Source organism: Pholcus phalangioides, unplaced genomic scaffold (genome assembly GCF_987345545.1).
Source record: "Pholcus phalangioides strain wild (caught in Gottingen) unplaced genomic scaffold, Ppha-v1.0 ptg000015l_1, whole genome shotgun sequence".
In the NCBI taxonomy this organism is placed as follows: Eukaryota; Metazoa; Arthropoda; class Arachnida; order Araneae; family Pholcidae; genus Pholcus; species Pholcus phalangioides.
In genome coordinates this window covers 14,067,143-14,093,311 of record NW_028301608.1, presented here as the reverse complement: position 1 = coordinate 14,093,311, position 26,169 = coordinate 14,067,143, and the positions used below count along the sequence as shown (strand labels likewise).

The 26,169-nt window shown below is 33.4% G+C and overlaps 1 protein-coding gene across 1 annotated transcript; it reads left to right on the top strand.

Moving 5' to 3' along the window:
* Positions 1-26: 26 nt before the first annotated feature.
* Rbbp5 (retinoblastoma binding protein 5) lies at positions 27-24,164 on the top strand. Its single transcript, XM_089242854.1, has 16 exons — positions 27-88; positions 1,860-1,927; positions 3,015-3,040; positions 4,100-4,272; positions 4,462-4,602; positions 5,442-5,529; positions 6,956-7,027; positions 7,623-7,732; positions 9,198-9,317; positions 10,092-10,245; positions 10,905-10,976; positions 13,324-13,508; positions 14,420-14,516; positions 16,845-16,956; positions 18,686-18,847; positions 22,010-24,164. The coding sequence occupies exons 2-16, from the start codon at positions 1,909-1,911 to the stop codon at positions 22,057-22,059; spliced, it is 1,581 nt and encodes a 526-aa protein (XP_089098980.1). The 5' UTR covers positions 27-88; positions 1,860-1,908; the 3' UTR covers positions 22,060-24,164.
* Positions 24,165-26,169: the final 2,005 nt, after the last annotated feature.

The window sequence follows — 26,169 nt, the reverse complement described above, 5'->3', positions numbered from 1 at the left end:
ATTGATTATCATCATCACTATCATTCCTAACATGGCCCACCAAATGTCAACAAAGTAGCGTGTTTAAATTTATAGCGGTGTTTACGAGGTGATTATAATACTTTCCTTGTTAAACGTATAAATTTCGACTTAAAACATAACATTTTAATTTTAAGAACTAACTGTTATCTTTCGTTTCAGTTTAGAAATATTCAATGTGTTCAAAATCTTTCGTCTTATTTGAAAATATTATCTTTTCCCTAAAAATTGATATCCTCTAATTATCATTTTATATAAAATAGTCGATTTATTTATTATTTATCGTATGTACTCTGGTATAGGAACAGGGTTTTTATTCAATTTTCACTGCTTCAAAAACGTAGGTTGTGAAACGTATGTTCGTAAGCGAATATACGTTTCGCTGTTTTTGCAAACAAAAAAATGTCTTTGAAGGTAAAAAAAAAATTCAGTTGTAAATGGAAGTTAATTTAAAAATAGCTTTAGAACTAATGACAGTTTTGAACGATTGAAAATTATAATTCAGAATTCATTGAAAATTTGATGTCGACGAAAAAATTAGTCAGAATCAGAGTAAAATAATTGAAATTAAATTAATAAAATAGTCGAATATTCATCAGGAACTAATGGGAGAGGTAGTTCCAGAATAAATGAAAATTCGGAATTTGTGAAAGGTTTCGATACCTTTAGACCCCCCCTCCCCAAATATTAAATGGCCCTGCGAACAGCTTTAGTATAAGACCCAGCTTGGCGATTTTTTTCTGGCAGCAAACACATCTGTGGTCCTGGCGACTTTTTGTTTGGGTTGTCTGACACTACGGACGTCGAAAAAAAAATCACCAGCATGGAAGACATAACCATAATGGAAACTAACATCAAAACAACATAAGGTATCCAGACTCTTTTAAATAAACAACATTCCTTACTGTTATATAAATAAAAATTCTCTGTGTAAAAAATGAAAGCCGGACTGTCTTTTAAAAATAATAAACCGATAAGGGGTATGCAAAAAAATAAATATTACAGGTACAGCCTGATAGAATAACATCCAGTCTACATACTCGTTATATTCGTATACCGTGCACACGGGTGGGAAGGAAGAAAAAAACATCAACAATTGTTCAAATCATTTAAATGTCCCGGAAAAACAAAAACTATGGGGTGACATTATTTGGAAGAAAAGAGAAAGAGCAGAGAGGAGACTCTTAGAAAGCAGCAGCTAGCGCCACCTGGATCAGAAAGATCTAGAACATATACACCAACCCTGTGCCATTATGTTGGCCTTATCGTTGGAAAAAAGTTGCCAACTTGCCATGGGCTTTCTACTAAAGCTGTTCCAGGTCCTGTGCTAGATACAGGATCCCAACAGTGGTATCAGAGCCAGTATTTTATAGCACCATTCTCAGTGCCCCTCAAAAGTTATTCAGAAATCCTGTATACAATAATACCCATCATCCTGCATTTATGTCATCTTATCTTAAAAATCTTCAATTCAGTCAATGAGGAATTCACTAAAGAAAGAAAAGACCAAAAAAAGTGAACTTATGCCTGAATTAGGTCTGACAGTCCATGTATGGTCCAGTTCAGCGCACATGAGCTCTAAGGAAAGATTAACATCAGTTGCCCTTGTGTGTGTGTGTGTGTAGCATATATATATAGTGTGTGCTCTAACTGGCTTATCCAGTAAGTGAGGGGAATGTGGGTTCAATTCCCTGCTTGGGCAGTTGAGTTTTCTTTCTTTCTTGAATTCATCTTCGCATCAGCTTGCTGTTAGAACTGATTATGTTAAACTTTATTATCATTTTTTGTGTCAGCATCTTCAATTTAACCATAATGACTTGATAATTTTCTGAATTTTTCAGCATCTTTTGAAGTATATGTTGCTGTGAAACAAACTTGTGCTATAGTGAAATGAACCTTGAACTTTTGGGTATGCTCATTTATATATTTTCAAATTTATATCTATTAGTGTTGTAGGCAAGCTCTGAATTCTGGTCAGTTTCTTTGAGTAGCCGGCCTCAAAGTGACCAATTTTTGAAAATTTTCCATGTAATATGCATTATATTAGCCTACAGTTTAACCCTGACACAGCACCCCCTCAATTTAGTGCCAAGCCTGCTTTGCACCATAAATTTTCAGCAAACAAATCTTTCATATATAAGGATTGCACAGGTTCAACTGCAATTTGATATAATGCCATACTCATTATAATGCCAGAATTCTCTCTGCAATGGTGTTTCGGGGCTCAACTTTAATTGTCTTTCCTGCCATGCTTAAAAAACTTTTAAGAACTATGTTGTGTAATCCTTTCTGATTAACAGTTTTCACGAATATGAATTGCAATTTTTTTATGTTTGACTTGATTATTTTTCAGGGGTAAGTTTTATTGTGCATTTTCACTATGCAACATATTCTGGGTATTAATCCAACCACCATTATTAGAGTTTGTTTTTTTTGCTCATGTTTTCTAAAAATGAGGCATTGTAATTAAAAAATTACGACAACTTCTCTAATTCAAAGTTAAAACTATGACAATCTCAATTTAAATCATAGTTTCCCATACATTTTGTTCCATTGCCCGCTTCTTCAGAAATTTTTCTCTCTCATCGCTCCCCAACTCAAGTGAACCCATAGGATACTATGTTATACCCGTAGCTTCCATCGCCCACTTTGGGAAACTGATTTAAATTCTGAAACAATTTTATTTATTCGATAAGTGTTTGAAAGTGCTTTTAATGTGCATGATATGGCATTAGCAATCAATCTCATTTCAATGCTTTTCATTTGCTCTTTTTTGTAAATTATTTCTTTTAAATAAGCTAAAACTATATCTGGGAATGTCAATTATTTCTAGAAAAGTTTGTCTTAATATGTAGTTGTAGTTGTTGTTGTTGTTGTTGATTGTAGTTGTTTAAGTTCTCCTACTGTTAACTTTCCCCTGGTTATAGGTTTGTGCTGTATTGCAAAATGAAATTTTTTTTTTTTTTTAGTTATATTTTCTATTTATTTCATTGCAGAGTCATTTGGTCAAAATTATCCCGAAGTAAGTTACTTGGGTTTTTTTTTGACATTTCTTTTATGAATATCATTATATGAGCAATCTCCAACTCATTGCTTACAAGCACCCACCACTCTTTTCTTTGCACACTAACAAGTTACAATGTTACTTAGTCTTTTAATGGCCAGTATTCCGAATTGGGAACGTTAATAGATTTTATTAAGTGGAAAAAATATCTTTCATTCATGAAAGCACTTGATTTTTTTTATTCTAAGGTTGTGAGATTCCAAATTTAATAACGTTTCAAATTTCATTCATTTAAGTATTTATGTCATAAATTTATTTTTTTAATCACCCATTTTAAAGAAGAATAAAATTTAATTTTTTTTTTGTTTGTTTTCAATTTTAATAATTCTATGAACAGACAATTCCAAAAAATACACAGAATTTTTTTTTCATTCATTTCTTTATTGTTTAGAGATAACAATGCTAGATTAACTAAAAAATCAGAAGGAATAAGAAAAAAATTAAAAAGATCAATCCAAATCTGAATTGAGCCTGTAAAAAGGTTAGCCATTTTTTAAAACAGATTTAAACATTTGCAAAAAAAAGTACAGTGGTACTCTGGTTTAATGATTGAATAAGGCTAGTGGGGTTGCCCTGTGTTTGAGTATAGACTCAATCTTTCTCTAACATTAGTGGATGACAGCGTCAAGAGATACAGTCGACACTCATTATAGTGCTAATAACATTTTTATATTTATGGCTAGAATAAAAATCAGGACAATGTTTTGCCAGTTGAAAATATCTGGTTTCCTAATAATAGTTAGGTATTTTATCTCAAGATTTAGGATTTTAATGGACTTCAAATGGCTGTGAGGTTTATCAATAATTTCTGGTTTATAGAGATAGACCAGCGGTTCCTGACCTCTTACACACTTCCCAGTTGACTTTAATTTGCATTCCCCCACTCTTTTCAAATAATAACTTTTGTCATTGAATATTTTATATCTTGCACCTCTGGCTGAGAACAGATGATTGTGTGTGCGGTTTTTTTTGCATGATCCCTCAGTAATTCACATATATACATAATTGTATTCACAGGAATTTGATGGAGCTTTAGATTGCATCAGCTTGGCTGTAACATGTTCATTCAATAAGCATGGTACTCTTCTAGCTGTGGGCTGTAATGATGGTAGAATCGTCCTCTGGGATTTTTTAACACGTGGGATAGCCAAGATTATTTCTGCTCATATTCATCCAGTTTGTTCCATTAGGTATCAAATTTTTGAAATTATGAATTGAATTGGTTTGATTTTTTTAATACATATTTTTTCTGGATCTTCAGCTTCCATGGACCTGTAAATTTCTGCTTTTGAGATTTCTGCTATTTGTTTCAAAGTTTTTCAATGAGTGTTTCAGTAGATATTCAAGTAATTTAAAATATCTATTATCTATGCATTTAGCTGGAGCAGAAATGGCCACAAACTTTTAAGTGCATCAACAGACAACACTGTTTGCATATGGGATGTAATAAGTGGGGAATGTGATTACAAATATCGTTTTCCTTCTCCAATTTTAAAGGTGCAGTTTCATCCTCGGACAGGGTAAATATTAAATCCTTCCCACCCCTCATCTTCATTATTTTAAAAAGTTATATTCATAAATTATGTATTTTTAAAATTTTTTCCAAGTATTCAATATTTTTATATTATCGAGTGTAATTTTTATATTATTATGTTTCTTTGATTGACAAAATTCATTATTTATCAAATGATCCAAGATATTTGTATCTAAACCCCCCCCCCCGACTTGAATGTTATCAATCTAATATTATGTAAGAAGTTGCATGGAAGAAATAAAAAACACAATTTCTCTTTTATTTTAATGTGTGTATGTGCAAATTATGTAAGTGTAATTTTTTTTTTTTTTGCCTAAATAGTAACTTAAATTTCATAAAATATAACTTCCTGTATCAACTGTACCTAAGTAGTTAGTTTTAAACTAACTACTTAAACTATTGGTTGACAACCAATGAGCTAGTAGTGTATAAGAAAAAGCCATAATGAACTCATGAATTTCATAAGCTCAAGCGATTTGAAAAAGTTAAAGATAAAAGTGTTGCATAGTACTGTGTATTTTTAAGTAGAACTACTTTATTTCTTTATTTTGCATAGAATCTCTACATTGTGATATGCAAATGAATTTTTATCCAAGTAATTATATTGAAATTATGTGGGCAATCAGCTGGATCTTTGATATTTTATATGGAAAATTTTGATGCAAGACTTTCTCCGCAATAAAATCTTGTAAACCAAGATTCCACCAATATTACTGAAATTTAACAATAGTAAAATTTTTTTATATTTTTTCTAGATTTGATGTAATGCATTACTTGAATATCGCTATTTATATTTACTTCATTCATTACAACTTTTCTTTCCAGTAAAACTTTTCTGGTTTGTCCAATGAAACATCCAGCAGTTATAGTGAAAATAGGAGAAGGACATTCTCTAGTTCCTTTAGACGATGAAGTAAGAAATGTTTACGTATTAATCCAAAGCAACAGATGTATAGCTGGTTTATATTTTTGAGATTAAGAGAAGACTGTCAAAAATATAGTCCTCCTAGCATGATATGAGACAGTTATTTCACATCAGACGATTCCATACTTTTCTTTGAGGTGAAGCGATTAGGCATCGAGAATCGCTCATCAGCAACTAAGCTTTCATGCTCAGTTTCTCCTGGAAGAGAATAGAATTGTCCGACATGATGTTACATACCGTGATGCAGCCAAGTCTCACTTGAAGGGATATACAAGGGTGTTGTCTTGAAATGACGACAAACTCAAAGGGGTGATATTAGGCTTTAAGAGAAACAAAAATTGTCTATATCATAGTATCGCAGACCACATTTAGTCAGTGAAAATCAGTTTTTCATCATGCAGTGTGACATTGCCAGCACACCCGTATCTTTGAGCACATCCAACAATTGTTACTCCTTTGCTGTCGGCTGTGCAATGACCTTTGCAGTCACAACATCTAACTCCTGTAATCATTTCTTCATCTGCTTTCTGACACTGAACTGTGCTGTACAGGCTATATTGTAATATAACTGTCAAGTAAATGTTTTTGTACTTATTTTGTACACCACAGGCTGTGTTACAATCATGCTGCCAAATAAATGTTCTTTTACTTATTATTGGCTTTTTTGTCCCACTTGACATCACACCTTCATAAGTATTTTTCTGATTTTTGACTAAACGTGGTTTGCAATACCATGTTCTGTGGCAATTTTTGTTGCTCTTGATGCCTAATATCACCTCTCTGAGTTTTTGCCACTTCAAGGTAACACCCTATATATCTGTTTTTAATTATGTCTATTCCACATTTACTTCTCCCTATTCACTGTGAAAGACTTTATTTATACAGACAAAATTTATTTCCATGTTTCATGTATCACAATACCTACACACTTAAATACCTCATTTTTTTCCTGCATATAATCTGTGGATCATGCACTAAAAAATATACAAATTTCTTGGTGCAGATTATGTTTTGCTGCTTGTTATCACTGCAGCTTTTTTTTACTGAGAGGTTCAAATAGAAATAATTATTTTAGAAAATAAATTTCTGGAAAAAAGGTAAGTTTGTAAAAAAAAAATCATAGATGTTGTATAAATGTCAGTAGAGAGATCTCTCATCATTTTTTCTACGAAAAACATATAAACTACCCTTTCCATTGCGTAGATTTCATTATTGGTTAATGAAATTTTCACAGGCAGATTATAATTCAATTTACCACACATTTTTCCTTTTTTTCTGCACAATTTGTATTTTTTCGAGTTTAAACTTCTGAACTGCTTCTACAGGAGGTAGTAATTTTCTATGTATTGAAAGCTTGTTTTATTTCTTTTAATTTTCAATTTTGCCATATTAAATATGTTTTGGTTTCTTCCAGTCTGATTTAAATATTGTGGCATCATTTGATAGGAAAGGGAGCCACGTTTATACCGGAAATGCAAAGGGAAAGGTAATATATCGTCAAATTTTGAATTTTGACAAAGATTGAAAGCTTAAAAAATATTTCATTATTAAAAAATGTGTAGATTTTTTATATTAACTGAAATGAGAACTTTTACTTTTTTTTCATTTTTGTGGCATTCTATACAGACAGCAAGCCATGTAAACCATGGTTCCCAATGTATGGGTTGCGACCCTCTCCAGGGTTAGGGGGCCTCATGAAAGAACTTAACAAAAATAATAAAACTTCTTTTAATGAGAAATTTATTTCTATTTTTTGCAAAGTAACGAGGTGGTTTGAAACCCCCCCCCCCCCCACGGTCTAGAGAATATAAAAACAATTGAGAAGATCTAGTAAGTACTGATGCCACATATTCCAAATAACAGATTGATGCTGTCTCCCATCGCCTTCATATCAAAAGGAGGCAAAGGCCAACCCCAGTGCCTTTTTTTTGTGCTTAGGTAATACTTGAATGGCTAATACTCGAGATCTAATTTGATTATTATCTTAGACGAATACTGCATAAATTTTTTACATTTTGTAATTTTGCATCATAGTTGCAGAAAGTATGACAAAATTATTTTATTATTATTAATTTTTTTAGATATTAGTTCTTACAATGTCTGATTTAGAGGTCAAAGCGTCATTCAGAGTTACAACAGGTACCTCAAATGCAACATCCATAAAATCTATAGAATTTGCTCGAAGAGGAGAGTAAGTGAATGAATCTTCTGTTAAAATATTCTAACAATGTTTTTAATATGGTGCTCATATTTTGAAACATGCATCTGGTATGATGAAAGTATTCATCCTGTTCTAACATTTTTGTGCGCTTAAACTGCGTAGAGCAGAGCACCATTTAACAACAAAAAAAACTACTTGAGTGAAAAAGCTCAGCGCAGAAGAGTCATGATTCTGATGGCAAATCGCACAAGATCCTGCAAAGATGAACAAACCCCATTGGGTGTCAGTACATAAAAGAACTGGGCTTGGTTATAAAAATATTGGTGGTGTAATTTGATGAGGTCCCCTCAAGTTTACAAAGCCATGAATAATAGGAGAAAGAGATCATTCTCTTGATGTAGAATGTTCTGAAAAAAGTCTGCCCCCCCCCCCTTCAAGAAGCGCCACTATTCGAGAACTATGAGCAATTATTGAGTTTGCTGGAATCTTCTTTTTCTTGAAGGTTCGAGGAGTCTATAAAAATGATGCGATCAAGAGGAAGTGTGTTGGACTTTATCCTCAATGCAAGATTCTTATTTGTGAATAGCCGTTTTCTGTGAATAAATCTGAGTCTTGAAAATTGTTTCATCCTCTGATTATTTCAAGAACTTGTTAGACATTATCCGGAACATGCTCATTCATGTATGCTGCCGTGTGCCACTCCTCCAAATCAGTTCATCTTTGGTTTGGTTTGATGGTGCATGATCTGTCTAGACCAGTGTTTCCCAAAGTGGGCAATATCACCTCCTGGTGGGCGATGGAATGGTCCAGGGGGCGATAAAAGCTAGGGTATAACATAGCATCCCATGGGTTCATTTGAGTTGAGGGACGATGAGAGAGAAAAATTTCTGAATGGGGCGATAGAACAAAAAGTTTGGGAATTTATGGTCTAGACCAGGGGTGGCCAACTTCTTTCTGTTCGCAGGCCAACATAATGGTCAGCTATAGTGTCACGGGTCGCATCAGTGGTGTAACTTTGGTGAATAAGCCGCTTCCCATTATATAAATTGAATTAATTGTCACTAGAAATAAGAAGTTTGTTAATTAAGAAATCTGCTGTTGTAACTGGTAGTTCAAATAATGATCACAAATTTAATTTTTTCACTGTACTTTTACTTTGTCAGGCCACACAAAATCACTTTACGAACCATCTGTTGGCCACCCCTCATCTAGACTATGCTGTACTGTTGAAGTTTTTCCTGTTAACAAAATAAGAAAATTTTGTTTTTTAAGTAAATTAAAATGAAGGCCATAGTTAAGAAAGACTCGTGACAATCATCAAATGGAAGTAAATGGGTACCATATGTGTCATTAAAGGCATAGGCATACAAAATGTACTTCTGTTGGATGGACTGATGATAATAAATTAGATGACTGAGAGTTTTATTTATTGAGTCCAAATCACATTAAATCTGTGTATTACTGTATTTGTATTCAGTTATATTCTATTTTATAGCTGTTTCTTGGTGAATACTGCTGACAGAGTAATAAGGGTCTATGAAGGCAAGGAAGTGATAACTGCTGGAAAAGATGGTGAACCTGAGCCCATCCAGAAACTTCAAGATCTTGTCAATAAGTATGAATCATTTTCAATTGTTTTGCAAATTAATTATATGTTAGGCTGGGATTAATTACTATTAATTAATCTATAAAAGTTGATAAAAGATCTTTTACAAAACTTGGAAAAAACAACCAATAAGCCTATTGGTTACATTCACTTGAATGTAACGTGCTTATTAGGCCGGTATTACACAATAAAAGTTTGATAAAATCCCTTTTATAAAACTTGAAAAATCTAATCAATAAGGTTATTGATTACATTCTGGAAAATGTAACAGTTGATCTTATTGGCTGCATTTTTCAAGTTTTATAATATGACTTTTATCAAACTTTTATAGTGTAATACCGGCCTTAGTTGTACTTTCAAGTTTTATAAAAGAACTTTTCTAAAAATTTTATAGCCAGCCCAATAATTGGATTTCAAGATCTTTTTTTGTTCTTCATCAGAGTACCTAAAAGTTTTTATTTAAATTATCCGGGTTCAGAAAGATAAAAACTTTATCTGGTATTAATTCCTCTTTCAATAAAATATATGTAATGGTAATTGAGAACCTGTATTTAGTTATGTATCAGACCAATATAGTCATATTAATTTTGAAATATTTAAATTTTGAATAAATTATTATTACTGCTCTTTATCCTTGAAATGAAAGTTTTTTTATGAAAATTAATTTTATGTATTTTGAGGTTATTTTATTACTTTTTTTGTTAAGAAAATGCTGATATTGTACCTTTCAAAATGAAAATTATCTATCATAAATCTGTTGAAAATTATTTTATTTTTTGTCAGAACTACTTGGAAAAAATGTTGTTTTTCTGGTGATGGGGAGTACATTTGTGCAGGTTCTGCTCGTCAACATTCTTTGTACATATGGGAAAAGAGTATAGGAAATCTTGTAAAAATATTGCATGGAACAAAGGGTGAACTTCTGTTAGATGTTGTGGTAAGTTGGTTTTAGAGATTATTTTGAGACATTAATGCTGACCAATTTCTCATTCAAAGATGTTTCACTTCTCGAACAGTTTTAATGATTGGCAGAAGTGGCATACCTATTTCACAAAAAAATTTTTTCATTGCACATTCATTCATTGCCAGTGCATCACTTTTAATCTGGAAGTCATATGGGGGACACTATGGGGATGTGACAAAATCTTTTCAGATCACTTAACACTGGGCTTCCCAGCTTATAATTTTAGCTTCTCAAGAAATCAGCAATTTGGTTATGCACAGTGTTTGTTTATGACATCCAACTGTGCCTACTTGGCAGTTCTGACTTCGTTATAACACCATAATTGTTTCCCCTCTCTGCAAAAATCCAGTGACATGAATTGAGCTTGAATTCATGTTGATTATTATTGACAGTTGATTGTGTAAATCCAGGTTAAGTAAAATAAGTAATCCAAGTTTTTTAAGGGAAAACTATTCGTTAAAAATACTTCAGCTTGTGTGTTAGCAAATATTTAGCTGGGAAGCGTACATACAAGTATAGTTATAGTATATACTTTTGTTATTGTATTAAACATATATTTTTAATCTTAGTTGTTCCTCTATGTAATATTTGTTTGATTTTTTTACTGTTTTTCTGTGTAAATTTTTTTGTAGTGGCATCCTGTTCGACCAATTATCACATCAATATCTAGTGGAGTAGTATCTGTCTGGGCTCAGCCGCAAGTGGTATGTTCTACTTGATCTTTCGCTGAAACGTGATAATTTTTCAAATTAAAAAATTTTCAAGGTCAAACCTGTTATAATTTTTTTCTCAATGTTAACACGTATTTGTGCCTTTGAGATCATCTGATTGATAGCTGTTTATATCAATGTTTTCCCCTAAGATAAGCGTGGCTGCCATGAGTGGTGAAAACACTCTTGTGCTCACACAAAATTTTCATATACAGTAGAACCTCATTATAACGCACTAGTAGGGGATATATAAAAGTAGTGTTTCAATAAAAGTCCAGTTTATAACAAATAATTCTTATAAGGGTGCAATGCAACACTCGCTTTAAATTTTCTAAGTCTCGTCTGTTTGAACAGTCTTTCGGTAGCTGCGTAAATTTCTGTTCCCCAAAAACAGCTAGCCCAGATAAATGAAGCTAAAAAACATTTGTAGATTGCATCATTCAGAATAATAAGAGTACAGTCGAATTCCGTTTTAACGAATACTGTTATAGCAAAAATCTCATTTTAACGAACACTTTTCTCATCTTCCAAATAAGTTTACATAATTGAGGAAGGAATCATCAATATAATGCCAAATAATGCAAATGTTGTAGATTGCAATTAATGATTCTGCCAAAGCAGAAATTATATGATTTTTAAATTTATTTGGGGGGGGGGTGTATGTGGACCATTTTGTGGTTTATTAATTTTTCATTTGCTTAGTTTGAGGGTTAAACAAGTAGAGTATTGATTAAAAACTTCTGCCTGGTTGAAAAAAGTATTTACTATTTCAGTCTTAGACAATAACTAACATTCATCATTCAAAATTATGGTACACATTTTGTGTATAGGTGAAACAATAGTTTGCATAACAAAGCAGTTGGGTACATAGGCCTATTCTAGGTTTTGTGACTCTGATGATACCCAATAGCATTCAATTGTCTGCTGTATTTTTAGGGCATGCGGAGGCATAAACAATATTTACAATGCTCACCAAAGAGCTAGAAATGAAATTGCTTCATTTCTCAAAAATGATTACACTAAAATTTGAACAAATCCTTTTAAAAAAAATGATGGACAGCGCAGTAAAGTCATCTGGTTCACCTTGACTTATTTATATCAGACCCTGTAATTTACACATTTTGCACTGTGCTTTTAGAAGTGGTCTAGAAAGAGTCATTCTTAAAAATTTTACATTTCTTCATAATTTGCTGTGTGCATTATGGGAGAGAGTTGACAGACTGGTCTGTGGAAGACTCCGAAAAAAGAATGTAATGTAATTGTGAGGAGAGACTAAAGAATTATCTCTGTGGTTACTAATACCCTATTTTGGCCAAAAATTGTGTTTGTAACCAAGTCATTTCTTTCATTTTGGATTGGCTCGAGTCAATCTTACAGGATATTGAAATAGTGCTATGAAAAAAAAAAATCAATATTTTTTTCAGGGAGTTGTTTGTTGTTTTATTATGCTTTGTTTGTTGTCTAAGGCCGGTATTACACTATAAAAGTTTGGTAAAAGTCCTTTTATAAAACTTGAAAAATGCAGCCAATAAGGCCACCTGTTGCATTTTCTAGAATGTAACCAATAACCTAATTGGTTAGATTTTTCAACTTTTATAAAAGGGATTTTATCAAACTTTTATAGTGTAATACCAGCCTAAGGGGGATACCTTCCCCCGTCCTACCGTCCTACTCTTTCTAATTTTTTGAGTAATAGTCTTTGCAATAAATTTAAGAACAAAGTTATTAATGTTACTTTCCGTCATTTTAATATTAAGCATGGTTTGTTTTGCTATTCTGTAAGTGGCACAAATGTTAAACTCTGGAACTTCTTTCTCAAGTTTTTCTATCACGTCCATCTAAGATTTTTTATGTTTCCTTCCTACATTACATTTACTTAATGCCATGATTCAAAGGTTAGTTAATAAAAACTGATAAGTGCCTGCAAGAGCAATCACTGATGAATACTGAACAAAACCGAATCGGTTACAGATTCTGGCATCCAGCAGCAAATTCTTAGAATTTCAGACAATGATTTGTCTAACTGGCAAGCTTTAAGTCATGCAGCCTTCATCCATGTTTACACAAAACAACGATTGATATTTAATCCCCTGCATGGAAATGTTTAACTCTGCAGATAAAAAAACATCCTTTTTTATTATTACAAATTTTTTAACTGTCCGTTATAAGTGCTGTACATTATAATGAATTTCTACTGTACTTATAGTTGCACTTTTATAATAATATTTTTGCACATAATTAAATTTTACTGTATATATTTCAATTACATCATGCATGAAATAATATATCTGCTCAGAATTGAAACAATTTGTAATACCGGTATTGCTGTATTTTCAAAAAGGAAAATTGGAGTGCTTTTGCTCCAGATTTTAAAGAACTGGATGAGAATGTGGAATATGAAGAAAGAGAAAGCGAGTTTGACATTGAAGATGAAGACAAGAGCCCTCAATTGCATCCAGAAAAGCAAGATGAAGATGAAATTGTGGATGTTGTTAGTGAAGAGCCTATACCAGCATTTTGTAGCAGGTAAAGCATATCTAATGTTTTTTTTTATTCTTTTTCTGTACAGGATATAGTTCTCTGCAGCCATCATTCAATGAATAAGATTTTCCTTGAGGTGTTGAAGAAACCAGTTATCTAGTTGATAGCCAAACTCAAGACAGCCCCCTTCTTTTGTCAAGAAAATCATAATGCCTTAACCCTTACAGCGGCAAACCGGATATATCTGGAAAAAACTTGATCTGCTTTATTTCGGTCACTCCAAAATATCTTGGGTTCATAACATGCTTTTATTTCCAATGTGGCAGTTATAATGTGAATCAGGAAAATTTTAAAGGCTACTTAAAGAGTTAAGAAATAATTTAGATTTCAGCCAAGATTTGCATTCGTTGTTCTCAAAACACATGCCTCCATAGAAGCAAGTTCGGAGACCACTGGAATATTTAAATTTTGACAAGTATCCTTAATTAACCTATCTTAGACAATAGTTATACAAGTTTTTTAATGAAATTTACAGTATTTGTTTTCATATTGCTTGGCATGTCTTTCATTTATGTGACAGTAGTGGCTACACCATTTCTGCACATCGTAAAGGTCTCATGCTAGAGGTGATGAAAAACAAGTTGACTATATTTAAAGTAGGGAAATTCAAAATCCTAATAACATAAGGAATAGATTAAAAATATCCAGCCCACACAAGGAGGGCCTCAAATATTTTCGCTCCGGGTTCATGCCAGGCAGACCTGGTTTGTAAGTGTAATTTTGAATCATGCTGTATATTCTGTGGAGTAATTATATTCCTTAAACATGTTTGGGGCTTATCTGATTCCTAATTTACTGTTAACCCCTAATTCATTATATTTTTGGTAAGTTTTGTGCTTAATTTTTATCACATAGTAATACAAGTGGAATAAGAATCTTTTCCATTGTGTTTCCAGTGATGAAGATGGAGAAGATACAAATGCTTTGCTGTACTTACCTATTGCTCCTGAGATTGATGAACCTGAAGAAGGATGGGGTCAAACCCCTGATCCGGTTAGTATGAATATAAATTTTGTACAGTCACTGATGGTTTTAAATGTTCACAGTTAAGAACAATAGTATTATGTATTACCCTAGAAAAATCTTAGATTAACGGTTCTCAACCGGTTCTTCATGTAAACTCCCAGAGGCTCCATGGCCACTCAAGGAAAATGAAAAAAAAACAGTAAATTTGAAAAAAATAATTATTAATATTTTTGAACAATAAAAATAAGTCAGTAACTTTGATAAATGAATGAAAAATAGGCCTACGGGGCTCTGCCATAGAAATTATATACCGGGAAGGCACCATTGGGTCAAAAAAAGGTTGAGAACCGTTATCTTAGATCCATCTATGGTGATATATGGCAAAAATGGTTTTCTGACTATACATGATAAAATTGCTGTGTTTACAATGTTCACCTCTGACTGAAGAGTTATTTGGTGGCATGTTAATTAATATAAATAATCCTTAAATATAGATTATGGGAATCGGAAAAATTGATGGATTAGGAAAAACAGCTCATGTTAAGTTGTGCTCTGCTGAATTCATGTTGTAGCAGTATATGTGTTAATAATGCTTTCGATGCCATACTAACAGCAGTTGCAGAGTTATGTGCATGTGTTCAAGGTGGGAACCTCGAAATTTATTAGTGTCACCTAAACTTTATTATGTGTAATGTTATACATTCAATTAGGTTTATTGGGCCATAGGCTGTGTGCTTGAGTCAAAGGGCTGGGCAAAAACAGCCAATATGTAGCCCCTATGAAGTTCGGGGCTAATCTATAGACTTTTCCAGCCAGTGGTTGAAACCAATCGACCAATTGGTGGTTATATATATATATATGTGATACATATGTAATGAAAATGCAGTCTATGTGCTCATTATAATGACCCCATGTTATAGCAACCATTCCATTACAATGACCAGTAAGATAAGTTCCAAATGCTTTCCTATGATGAAATACCTATATGTTTTCCTTTCCTTCAATGGGGTTGTTGTAGTTAGCATAGACTGATATAAATACACTCATGTTGTTTTGTACTTGTATTTTCTTTATTTCCTACAGTTTTCTTTGTTCTTAACGTTAAATTTGTTTACTTAGAGTCATGCTGTGTTACACATTTTAACAAGTTATGTGGGCATTCACCTCTGTATACATGTAAGGGCCACTTAAGCAAGGGTGCGCCACACCTGGGCAGCAGGTTGTTTAGGCTTTAGTTAAAGACCAAATTTTTAAACATTTCTGGAAATAAAAACTCAAATAACATCACGCTTTTGATCCATACTTTGACAATGAAGATGTTGAGAGAACTTGAGGAAATGGACAGGGCATGGGACCATCATATCAGAAACAAGAATGCTCTCTTTTACAAGGAGCAAGTGTGCATTTTGGTGCCCCCACCAGTAATTTTCCTGGAACGGTCAAATAAAAGAGGCATAATAAATAAATAAGAGGCAAGAAAAATTTGGATTCATACTTGTCTGGCTCTGGAGCACCAGAAACAAATTTGAAATAAATTTCTTAATAAAAGTCGCCTTGTTATACTTCCTCTTTACAGGGTAAGTGTTAGAAACAATGACTCATTAGTTAGAGCTGTAATCTGGATCAAGTTATCTAGCATAATTTAGAATGGTATAATGATCTTGAAAAAAATCTAAAAATAATCAGATTTATACCAGTGTCGCCTGGGCTATTAGCATTAGCAGGATTGACCTTTGGGGGGGAGGGGACAGAAAGTTTTGTTCCCAAGAAATTTTGAGTGACCACCCATTAAAAAACATTTAAATTAACAAAAATTAGAATAAATTGAAATACCTTTTGTATCATATAAAAAGTATTTTTTTTATATTTTAATTTTTTCACCAAGATATTAATTTTTTTAAACCAATTTTTGGTTAGCTTGGACTAAAGCCCTGTCAACCCACGATCAGGGTGTCTTTATAGGTGTCATGAGGCTTTGCACCCAGGCAGTAGATGAGTTTAAACCGCTGCTATATATGTGTCGTGAATGTATGCATTGATACTGGGCATGTCCAGATAACTACTGCTACTATTTAACCGTACATGCACCTCGTGCACATTCCTCTACAGAATTTTTAATGAATTGGTACATGCCAGAATGTACATGTTGTGAATCTAACATGGTTTGTTTTTCAGTGTAATGTTTGTTATGTGTATTGCTGCCATCAATTTTTCAAACTATGAGTGTAGTGTAATGATTGAATAATTGTACTGTATGCCCAGATGACTATTCATATTTTCACCATCATTTGAAATTTATAGAAATTAATATTTATTGATATTTATGAACTGATTGTTTTGGGAAAACGGTTTCAGATCACTGATGATATCCCTATGAAGAGGCAAAGCCTTTCTCCGGAATTAGATCCACCTCCTAAAAAGAAATCGAAGGTTGTTGATATTGAATTAGAAAATGCTCCTAAAGATGGTAATTTTTCTTCATTGGTTGTTCCTTGCTTTAGTTTTTTGTTATTAAAAGAAGGTCTGGTGCGCTATTTTTTGTTGCTTTTACATCATTGAAAATGTTTGAACTTGAAACTAATCACCACTTTTATTTCTCATTGTATGGAAGATATTAATGCCAGATTTTATTCCCTATGGTAGTGAAACTAGAATAGCAGCTTTCTTCAAGTTTATTTGTATTCTGCTCTAAATTATACCCATTAACCCTTTGAAGGGCTGTGGTTTTACTGTGAAACCACCTGTTCAAATTTTTTTTTCTTTCAACTGTAGTAGTTTAGGGGTGGTCTATTTGGAAAAATATATTTTATAAGTCTCAAAGCTATTAGATAGCGGCACAAAATAGTTGCTTTTTTTTACTTCTACGTGAGCAAACTTTAGCTGTAAGAAGATAAAAAAATTCCCCATTTAATCTTCTCAAAAAATATGAGCAGTAAAATAACCTGGACAAAACTTATAAATTTTTCAGCTATATGCTCTATTATTTGCTAAATTCATAAAACCAAGAAAAATTATTGTTAATTTTTATATTTTTTCAAAGTTTTAAGGTGGTTTTTATGGGTAGACCACCACCTACTTAAAGCTAAGAAGTGTAACATTTTCTTGGCTAGGGCTGTAATATGATGTACTTGTAAGAGGGGGAAGACTGAATTGTGTTTTTGGGGAGGTTGTGCCCTTCCTTTTCCTGAAGAAAATGACAAAACATAGCTTCCACATGTACCAGTAAAGTATACATTATAAAAGTGTCTCTTGTAGTACCAAAGAGAAGCCCCACTGAACAATTACTACGTGCAGTACTTGTAAAGTGGTGCTGTGTTCTTATCAGAAGGGTGTCACATGTTTTCAGAAAGTTCATCATTTGTAAAAGTAAGTTATAAAAAATGAATAATATGAATGACTTTTGTATACAAATTTTTATTGAATAATTGTAGGTAACTTTCTGAACTTCTCATGATTTTATTTTGCACATTTTTTTTATGCACAGTATTGGTTGATATGAAATTGTATGAATATAATTGGAAATATATTCGATTTGTCATTATATGTTTTTAATAACCTAAAAGATTTTGAAAATTTATATTTTTCAATTAATATTTACCAATGAAATGCTAAATAATTATCACTGTGTATTTGTCCTTTAGATGTAAAACTATGATCTTGAAAATTCATCATTATCATGTTATACCGGGGCTGTGGTTATGCCGCTAAACCACCACCCACCTTCCCTCTCAGGGCTGCGAAAAAAAATTTACCATATTTCACATTCATAAGGCCAAGACATTACATTTATCAAGTAATTTCATTAATTACTGTAGAGACCAAAAAGGTTCCCTACAAAGGGTTAAGCATATTTAAATGTGTAAGTTGAAATTTTAATCAATTGTGCTACTAGACAGTGTGTCATGACAGGGAAAAAAGTATGTATTCTACTAAGCATGTATTCTACTTATAGGGAAAACTTAAAACTATTTTTTCCCAGTCTTTTTACTTATTTTTTGATTAATTTATATGTAGAATGATATTTTTATACAGTAGAATCTCCATATAATGAATTTTTATGCATAAAATTTATACTGAAATACTCCGTTTTTTTTTTAAATAATTTATTATACATTTTTTTCCCTGTAATAAATTTTTTGATGAAATGACTTTGCTATACTGATAGTTGGCTGTGTATATGTATGCTTTCCCTTCAGAAATACATCCTTTACTTCATTCAAAATCCAAAGAAAAGGCTCACCAGCAAGCAAAGAAAGCAAATAAGCCAAAGGGCTATAAAAACACTGGACAGTCAGAAAACAAATCTCCTATTGGAACAAAGAAGCATGGAGCTCAGAAAATAAAGGATAAACTATCAGGTGATATGAGCTATTACATGTGTTTTTCATCTTCTGCTATAGACTAAAATACAGAGAGCTCTCTTTCTCCCGATGAATGTTATGCTGTGTACTTAAATAACAGAATTACTAGATTAGAGAGGGTCATAAACTAGCATTTTGCGTGTGTGTGTGTGGGGGGGGGGGGGGGGGTAATAAACATGGTTTTGTCACCCCCCTAAAGTTTGCTGTGTGTTCCCCCCCCCCTTTAGTTCAGCCCTGTACTAGATAAGCCATACCCAATGTGACAGATTGTTAGATTGAATGTGATTTCATTTATACGGTCAAATCTCTGTGAAGACATTCTAAACAAGAGGAGGTAGGAACTACCTCTTACATAGGGTCTATATTAGTTGTTCCCAACCAGGGGTGTGGGAGAGCATTTTTTGAGGTGTGAGATGAAAAAAATATAACATGTTAACTGATTATTCAGGAAAATTAAAATGATGATAAAATTGAATTTTTCAATTTCTGAAAACACATGAATCATACCAATATTTTGATACCTGATCTACTGATTTCTACTCGCAGAAATGTGCCATGAATTTTGCATGTTAAAGTTTCTTTTTCAATTAGTTATCGTACTTGATCATTTCCATTACAGTTGAGAAAAAATATCATTTACCTAAATTATTTTATGGTTTGTTTATATGGAACCTCGTGTTATTAACATGTTGTGCTTAGATTCAATACTGTCGTGGACACATGAAAAACATCAAAAAATTCAGTCAAGTGTCTAAGAAACAGTAATTTATAGTTGTGGCTGGAATCGATAAGTGCAGAACTATTTAATGAATTTTTTTTAGTCTTGTTTTAAATTGATTTTTAAAAAAAATGAAGCCAAAATTAAATATTAGCCATAGCCGAAAGAACATTAAACAATAAGTAAAAGAATTCATAGAAATTAATTATTAGATAATTAATGTACTCAGTTACAGAAAAAAATTTCTAACAGAAAAGAAGTATCCAAGCGGGATACGGAAAGGAAAAGATTGGGAACCACTGGTCTATACAGTAAAATTCTTTTTTCATCATCACCCCCTTTCCAGATACTGTCACCCCTCTTCTATGGTCAAATATAATGATTTCCTGCTGAAAACCCTATTTAAAGTATGCATTCCAAACCCCTACTTAAAATGGTGACCCTCAGATACTACTACTTCACCAAACACCAACTCTGGCCATATCGCTATATTGCAATTTACTGCCATTAGTGAGACCACAGAGAGCAACAGGCCTACAACCAAGGGCGTAGCGAGGGGGGGGGACTTGGGGGTCTGCCCCCCCCCCCCGAAATGTGAGAAAATTACCGAAAAAAGGGAAAAAGATGGCCAAAACCATTGTTCTGTCACTTTGGTCCCCCCCCCCCCCCCGAACGAAATTTCTGGCTACGCCCCTGCCTACAACGTTACAAATATTCAATCATTACACTTCACTCACAATTTGAAGTATAGATGGCAGCACTGAAATATCATACACAACACTAGCTACACACTCAGACTGTTAGGTGTACACACTCACTTTGTTCCAGACTCTGCCATGAAGCTGGGCTGGAAGAGATCTCGGCAATGGGATAAGTCCGGTGGCAGAGACCCTGGCATTCATTCATTCATGCCATTAGTGAGATGGGTTTGAAGTGAAGGCGCTGTCTATCGGTGGTCGCCTCGAGTTCTTTAGGGAAAATATCTTATCTATATCCTCCCTTGGGTTCAAACCTGGGACCCTGATAACAACCTTCATGGTGGTAGACGAGCATCTTACCACCATGCCACTCGGGCACACCCTCAGATACTGTCACAGACACTATTTCCATCATTCATTCCATTAAGTTTTAGAACCCCTGTATGAGCTGAAACATTCTTTTTGTTTGAATATTCCTCATCCTGTAATTCCTCATATAAGTTTCCTGTAATAATGTCACAGCTTATATAGCTTCTAAGGTAAACTTATGTACTGGTAAAGTACCAATGGGGGGGGGGTGTGTGTGGCCTTTTCTTATTTTTGATGACAGGAGGGGGCGGTAATAAAATGATGATTGCATAAGCCATTGGGTGTGTGCAAATTTTATTGTAATCACAATTGAAGGTTAAGTATGGAAATAAATATGTTCTTTTGACCAAGAAAAGTGGCTTAGCTAGATTATTGAAAAAATAAATCCTTCAATTACCTAGATCACCCAGATGAACCTGTGCTTTCATCCTTGGCTTCTCACCACTGATGCATGTCACATAGCTTCCAACACTCTCTGCCTTGAGCCTTTCTGTTCCAGGTCCTCCCAATCCTTCTATTACTATTGCTAAAACTGAAACAAGTAGCTGATGAATTTTAAACCTAATTCATAGGTTACAGTAGGATTTTTGAGCTAGAGTTTTCTTCAAAGAATATTTTATTCCCAAAAATTAATGAAATGGCACGTGAAAGCACATTTTCTTCAGTATTTCAATTAAAAAAAGAATATTTCAATTTTTTTTATTTTAAGGGGAGGCACAGGGCCCCCCCCCCATATTTTTTCCTGTATTCCTCTGAGGGAGGGGACAGCCAAATCCTTCTAGAGAGAGAGAGAGAGAGACCAGTACTGTAGTCATAAATCAAACACAACACTATATATGCACTCAGACTGTTAGGTACATACACAGTTACACTTCCGGCACAACTCAGTAGGTAGTAAATTGCCCATAGGTGGTGATAGACCCGAGGTGTGCTTGGTTTGAAAGGAAAGTAATATAGTCTAGAAGGCTTTGGCCCAGCTTAATTTTGCTGACAAGGAGAATGGGGGAGGGAGGCCAGAGCTTTATTTACTTTTGCTATTAAGAAAGGAGGGCATCAAAATGGCCGGAATTTTGCTTGCCTGATACTTGAATGTCCCAAAGTGTAATAGCTGAAATATGAATTTTTTTTTAGTTCAATTGAATAGTCCATAATGATCTTACAAAGGATTTAGCTGCTGAAACAAATGTTGCAGATGAAAACTAAATTTTCATCCCTCGACTTTGATAATCTTTCAATTGACAAAGTGGAATTGAAAAAAACTTAATGTGGCTTATATAATTTCTCAATGTGCTTGTAATAAACTTTTTGAAAAATAATGTGAATATGTGGTTCTCCAAGATGCACACAATGCTAATTCTATTGTTCTGTATTTAGGGAACAAGAAAGAAGGATATTCACAATTTGATCAGCCAATGGAACTATAGTCATCAAGGTTAACCTTGCAAGAGCTATTTATGAAACTTTTCAGCTCAGTTATATGCATCCACAAACACTGTAAAAATACATCTCATCTTCCACATTTTTAATCATCGCAAATTCAAGTTTTCAATCATTATCAATTTCATCATTTCTCCCCAAATGAAATGTTTGAGGAGAAAAAAAATTCTGTACTAGGCGAACCCATTATCTTAGTATAGTATTAAAAAAAGTAATGTTTCACTATTCACTCATCGTTTTATCTAAAACAGAATTTGTAAGTTTCTGCAGCTAAAATTTTATTTTATTTAAAAGAAAAAAAACATATTTTCATGACATGCATGTCTATCACTTTGAATGTTTTGTCAAATAAAAATTCCAGTTGTCGAGTTTTCTCGCTTATGTTACCTAAATACCAGAAGATTTGATATTGAGGTGACCCACATTTTTGGTATCTAGGAAGACATACTCAACCTGAAGGCTTACAACTCAGCTTTCTAGTCTTCTCTCTAATCTGATGTGAAAATTGTTACAATATCTTTTTAAGTATTCATTTATACTCCTCCAATCATGTGGTGAACTAAAAATTGTTCATTTTTCTTCAGTTTCAGGTTTTTATTTTTTTAGTACTTTTTAGCGATAATAAGAAAATTTAGTTCTGGACATTCTCCTGGTCTTTAAAAGATTGCTTCGGCTATTATTTTTTATTATAATTTACGACTTTCATTTCTTCGTTACCTATTGAGCACCGTAACTCAGATCGATTGATACTTGCCTTAAGTACCAAAGGGTGTTTAGAGGTTTTGCAAGTTTGATAACGAATTCGTCCTTGTCAGTCTTTCCTAACACATAGGTACAACGGAAATGGCAATGACATGACCCCAAAAAATGTTTGCTACCCCCAAGTACAGTCAAACCTTGTTAGCTGGTTATTCCCAGGGCCGTCTTAAGAGCATCACAGATTACCCTCTATTATGGCATTCTTATGTAATTGAGCACCGATAATGCTGCGACTCCACTCTCCCCTTGTGGGGTCACATTCGTAAAAGTAAGCCTTCGTAAATTTCCATAGAAATCTGAAACTTTTCATACAATGTACAAAAAGTTCACACACATACACACAATGTTTTATTGGTAGTTTTCCTATTTGATAGGCCATGGAGTTACATCCCTCCTTCCACATTAGGGAGCTGATGGGCTTTTAGCTCGGCTCTAAGATACGAAGAAGCCCTATGACAGACTTTCAATTCTTATGTTCATGCATCTCCCCCTACTAAACTCTAATTTTTGGTCATCAATAATTTAGAATCTTATGTGCTTTTATAAATTACTTTTTTTTTATAATTTGGTTTCATTAATACAAGACCCATATATGCACCCACCTGTGGGCACCACCCAGGCCATACCCAGGTGTGCACATGCATTAAGATGTTCCAACAATTTGGTCCCAAAGTCTGACTTCCACTTTTTTTAGCATTATAAGATTTTTATGTGAAAAATAATTTTTTTCTTGGTATTTCAATTTCTTGGTTTCTCATATAATTTTGAAGATTCTAATTTTTTTTGAAAATGACGAGTTGGGCATTCATCTAAAAGTCATGAAAATTATATCTATATGTATAAAATTGATTTTCTGTCTGTGTATGTGTTCTCTATACAAATCTACAATTTTAGTCTATCGTCGCCAAATTTTGCATTTATACCAAATGAGACCCGACTTGAATGATAGGCTACTTTAGAAGTTTGTTAGAGCAGGGCAAATGCCAGGAACGGGCAAAAAACTGTCTGGCAGCAATAGTTTCTCAACAGTCACTTTCAGAATGTTTGCTTTGGTTACCATGGTTCCCTAGCAATGTGTTTCATACATGCATATGCCTTTAAAATGGTTTGTCACTTCTTTAATCCTGTGACTACACTGTCACTTCTTTAACATGTATAATATTTTATGCCTTTATAATGGTTTGTCACTTTTTCAATCTTCTCAGTAATCGAAGAAAACCCAGGCAGCGTGGGATATTATAGCTAGTTTTTCATATTATCAATAATGTTTCAGATATTGCAATCTATAATGCTTTCATCATCAATAAATGCTTACAAAAGTATATTAATTCAAGATCTTTGAAAAATGAGTGTGAATTAGTCTTGAACTCTTTTTGTGCTTTTTAGTAAACCTGGATGGTTGTTTCAATTGCAATTTTAATTAATAATTATCCTACTGGTTTAGCAAATTCAATTTTTATTCCTTTTAATACATTTTGATGGCCTTGAATCGGTTGTCTATTATTAATACAGTGATACCTCTGCTTACAAATTTTTTGGCTGGTGATTTTTTTCATAACTTTTCTGCCTTTGCTAATGAACATTCTCACTGATATACTAATGTAAAAAATGCACATGCTAATGTAAAACAGCCGCGTCGTGAGCTGAATTACCATGCCAATCATTATTACATCAGAATTACTGTCGCTAGAGCCTAATTTACTCATGTCCACTTTAGAATTTTTTTCAATATGTAGGCCTACCTACACTATTCTTTCTGAAATTTTTTTATCTATTTCATGTAAAATGAAAGATTCAGTCTTTTAAGCACGCCTTTTTTTTTATAGGGTTCCTTGATGTTTTAAAAATCTTTAAATTTTTGGCAGAAGCTGGAACAAATCAAACGATTTACTGTGTACACACATCGCATTTCAGCTAACAAAGGTTTCAGGTAACGAACATGATTCCAGAACAAATTATCTTCATATTAGCTGAGGTATCACTATTTATGAAGTAATGTAACAGGGCGTGTGGCATTTTACTGGCAAGCCATTGAACTTAGAGGCATACTTTCAGTTAGAAAAAGTATCCAAACAACATGTAGTATTCAGGTATGTCATTCATGTTGAAGAGGTTTTGTACAGTTATTTTTTAAAAAATTAACTTTTTATATGGACACCCTGTGCTCAAGAACCCAATTACAAAGTTGCTGCTCAGTCTCTTCCGATGCCAAAAAAAAAATGTTTCTAAGTGCAATATTCAATGAGATATTTGAATTTGAAAAACAGGCAGAAAGGTGAGGAGAAACAGAATTAAACGGATAAACTGTTTTCCCGCATAGATATTTTCTAATTGGAAGTATGCCTCTAGGATCACTGACAAAATACCATGCTCCCTATTACCTATGTACCCTATACATATTAAGAAACTTGAATTGATAACTTTCCAAGACAACTCAAATAATGTATCAATGGGGGACAGGAGGTATCAAAGGCATGGCTTACTCCATTTATCACGTCATTACACTTGGGGGGGGGGGGGGGTCATATTCTTGCTTGCTCAAGAGTGACTCCTTAACAAGGGTTGACTGTATCAGGATATCATCAAAAGCACTCTGCACTAATAGTCATTCTGATAACTAACCAGGTGTTCTATTGTTCAAAACCCAAATGATATTATGTTTCATAATAGAAATTCTTGAAGGTTTTTGTAAATGATTTTTTTCCCTTTAAATTTTAAAGCTTGAAAAATTTTAATTTCATCAAAGAAATATTTAACTACACCGTGAAACCTTTGACATTTTGATATCTAGTGCAATGAAAAAAAAAAATTACCTGTGTGTATGTATTCAAAGATAAATAGGGGGAAACTGCACAAGGTTGTGCTGATGAATAATTAATGAGCTGTGTGATTTTGTTGAATTTTTGCGATATTGATGAAATTTACTTGTTTCATTATTGCAATTTGAACACAGTGTTGCTAACTTTAAAGTCCTTTAAACACTGATAAGGGGCCATTCAGGTATGTCAGCATCTGGGGTTGGATTTGCTGACTTTTTGATGGGGGGGTTGATTGCTGCTTATGTCATCAACCATTCCTTATAAAAATGTGAAATATTTTTAAAGGCATCTACTTGAAGTGTGAAAAAGTATAAATACCCTTCTCTAGTTTGTGGACACATGAACTAACACCCCCCAATTGATAAGTCATCAAAATACTTCCTTCTCTTGTAGATCTCTCGGACCGTCCTGTCTCACTTATGGAGGGGGGGTTAGCTAAGTGCAACACATTTGTTGTCCTTGAGTGATCTGCTTGACTCCTGTACATAAGTGGATACATGCTCTAAGACCAGGGGGGTA

Excerpts from the sequence above, each read along its gene's own strand:
- Rbbp5 (XM_089242854.1), top strand. Across the intron at positions 9,318-10,091 it reads CTTCAAGATCTTGTCAATAA|AACTACTTGGAAAAAATGTT; the intron begins GTATGAATCATT and ends ATTTTTTGTCAG. Across the intron at positions 10,977-13,323 it reads TCTGGGCTCAGCCGCAAGTG|GAAAATTGGAGTGCTTTTGC; the intron begins GTATGTTCTACT and ends ATTTTCAAAAAG.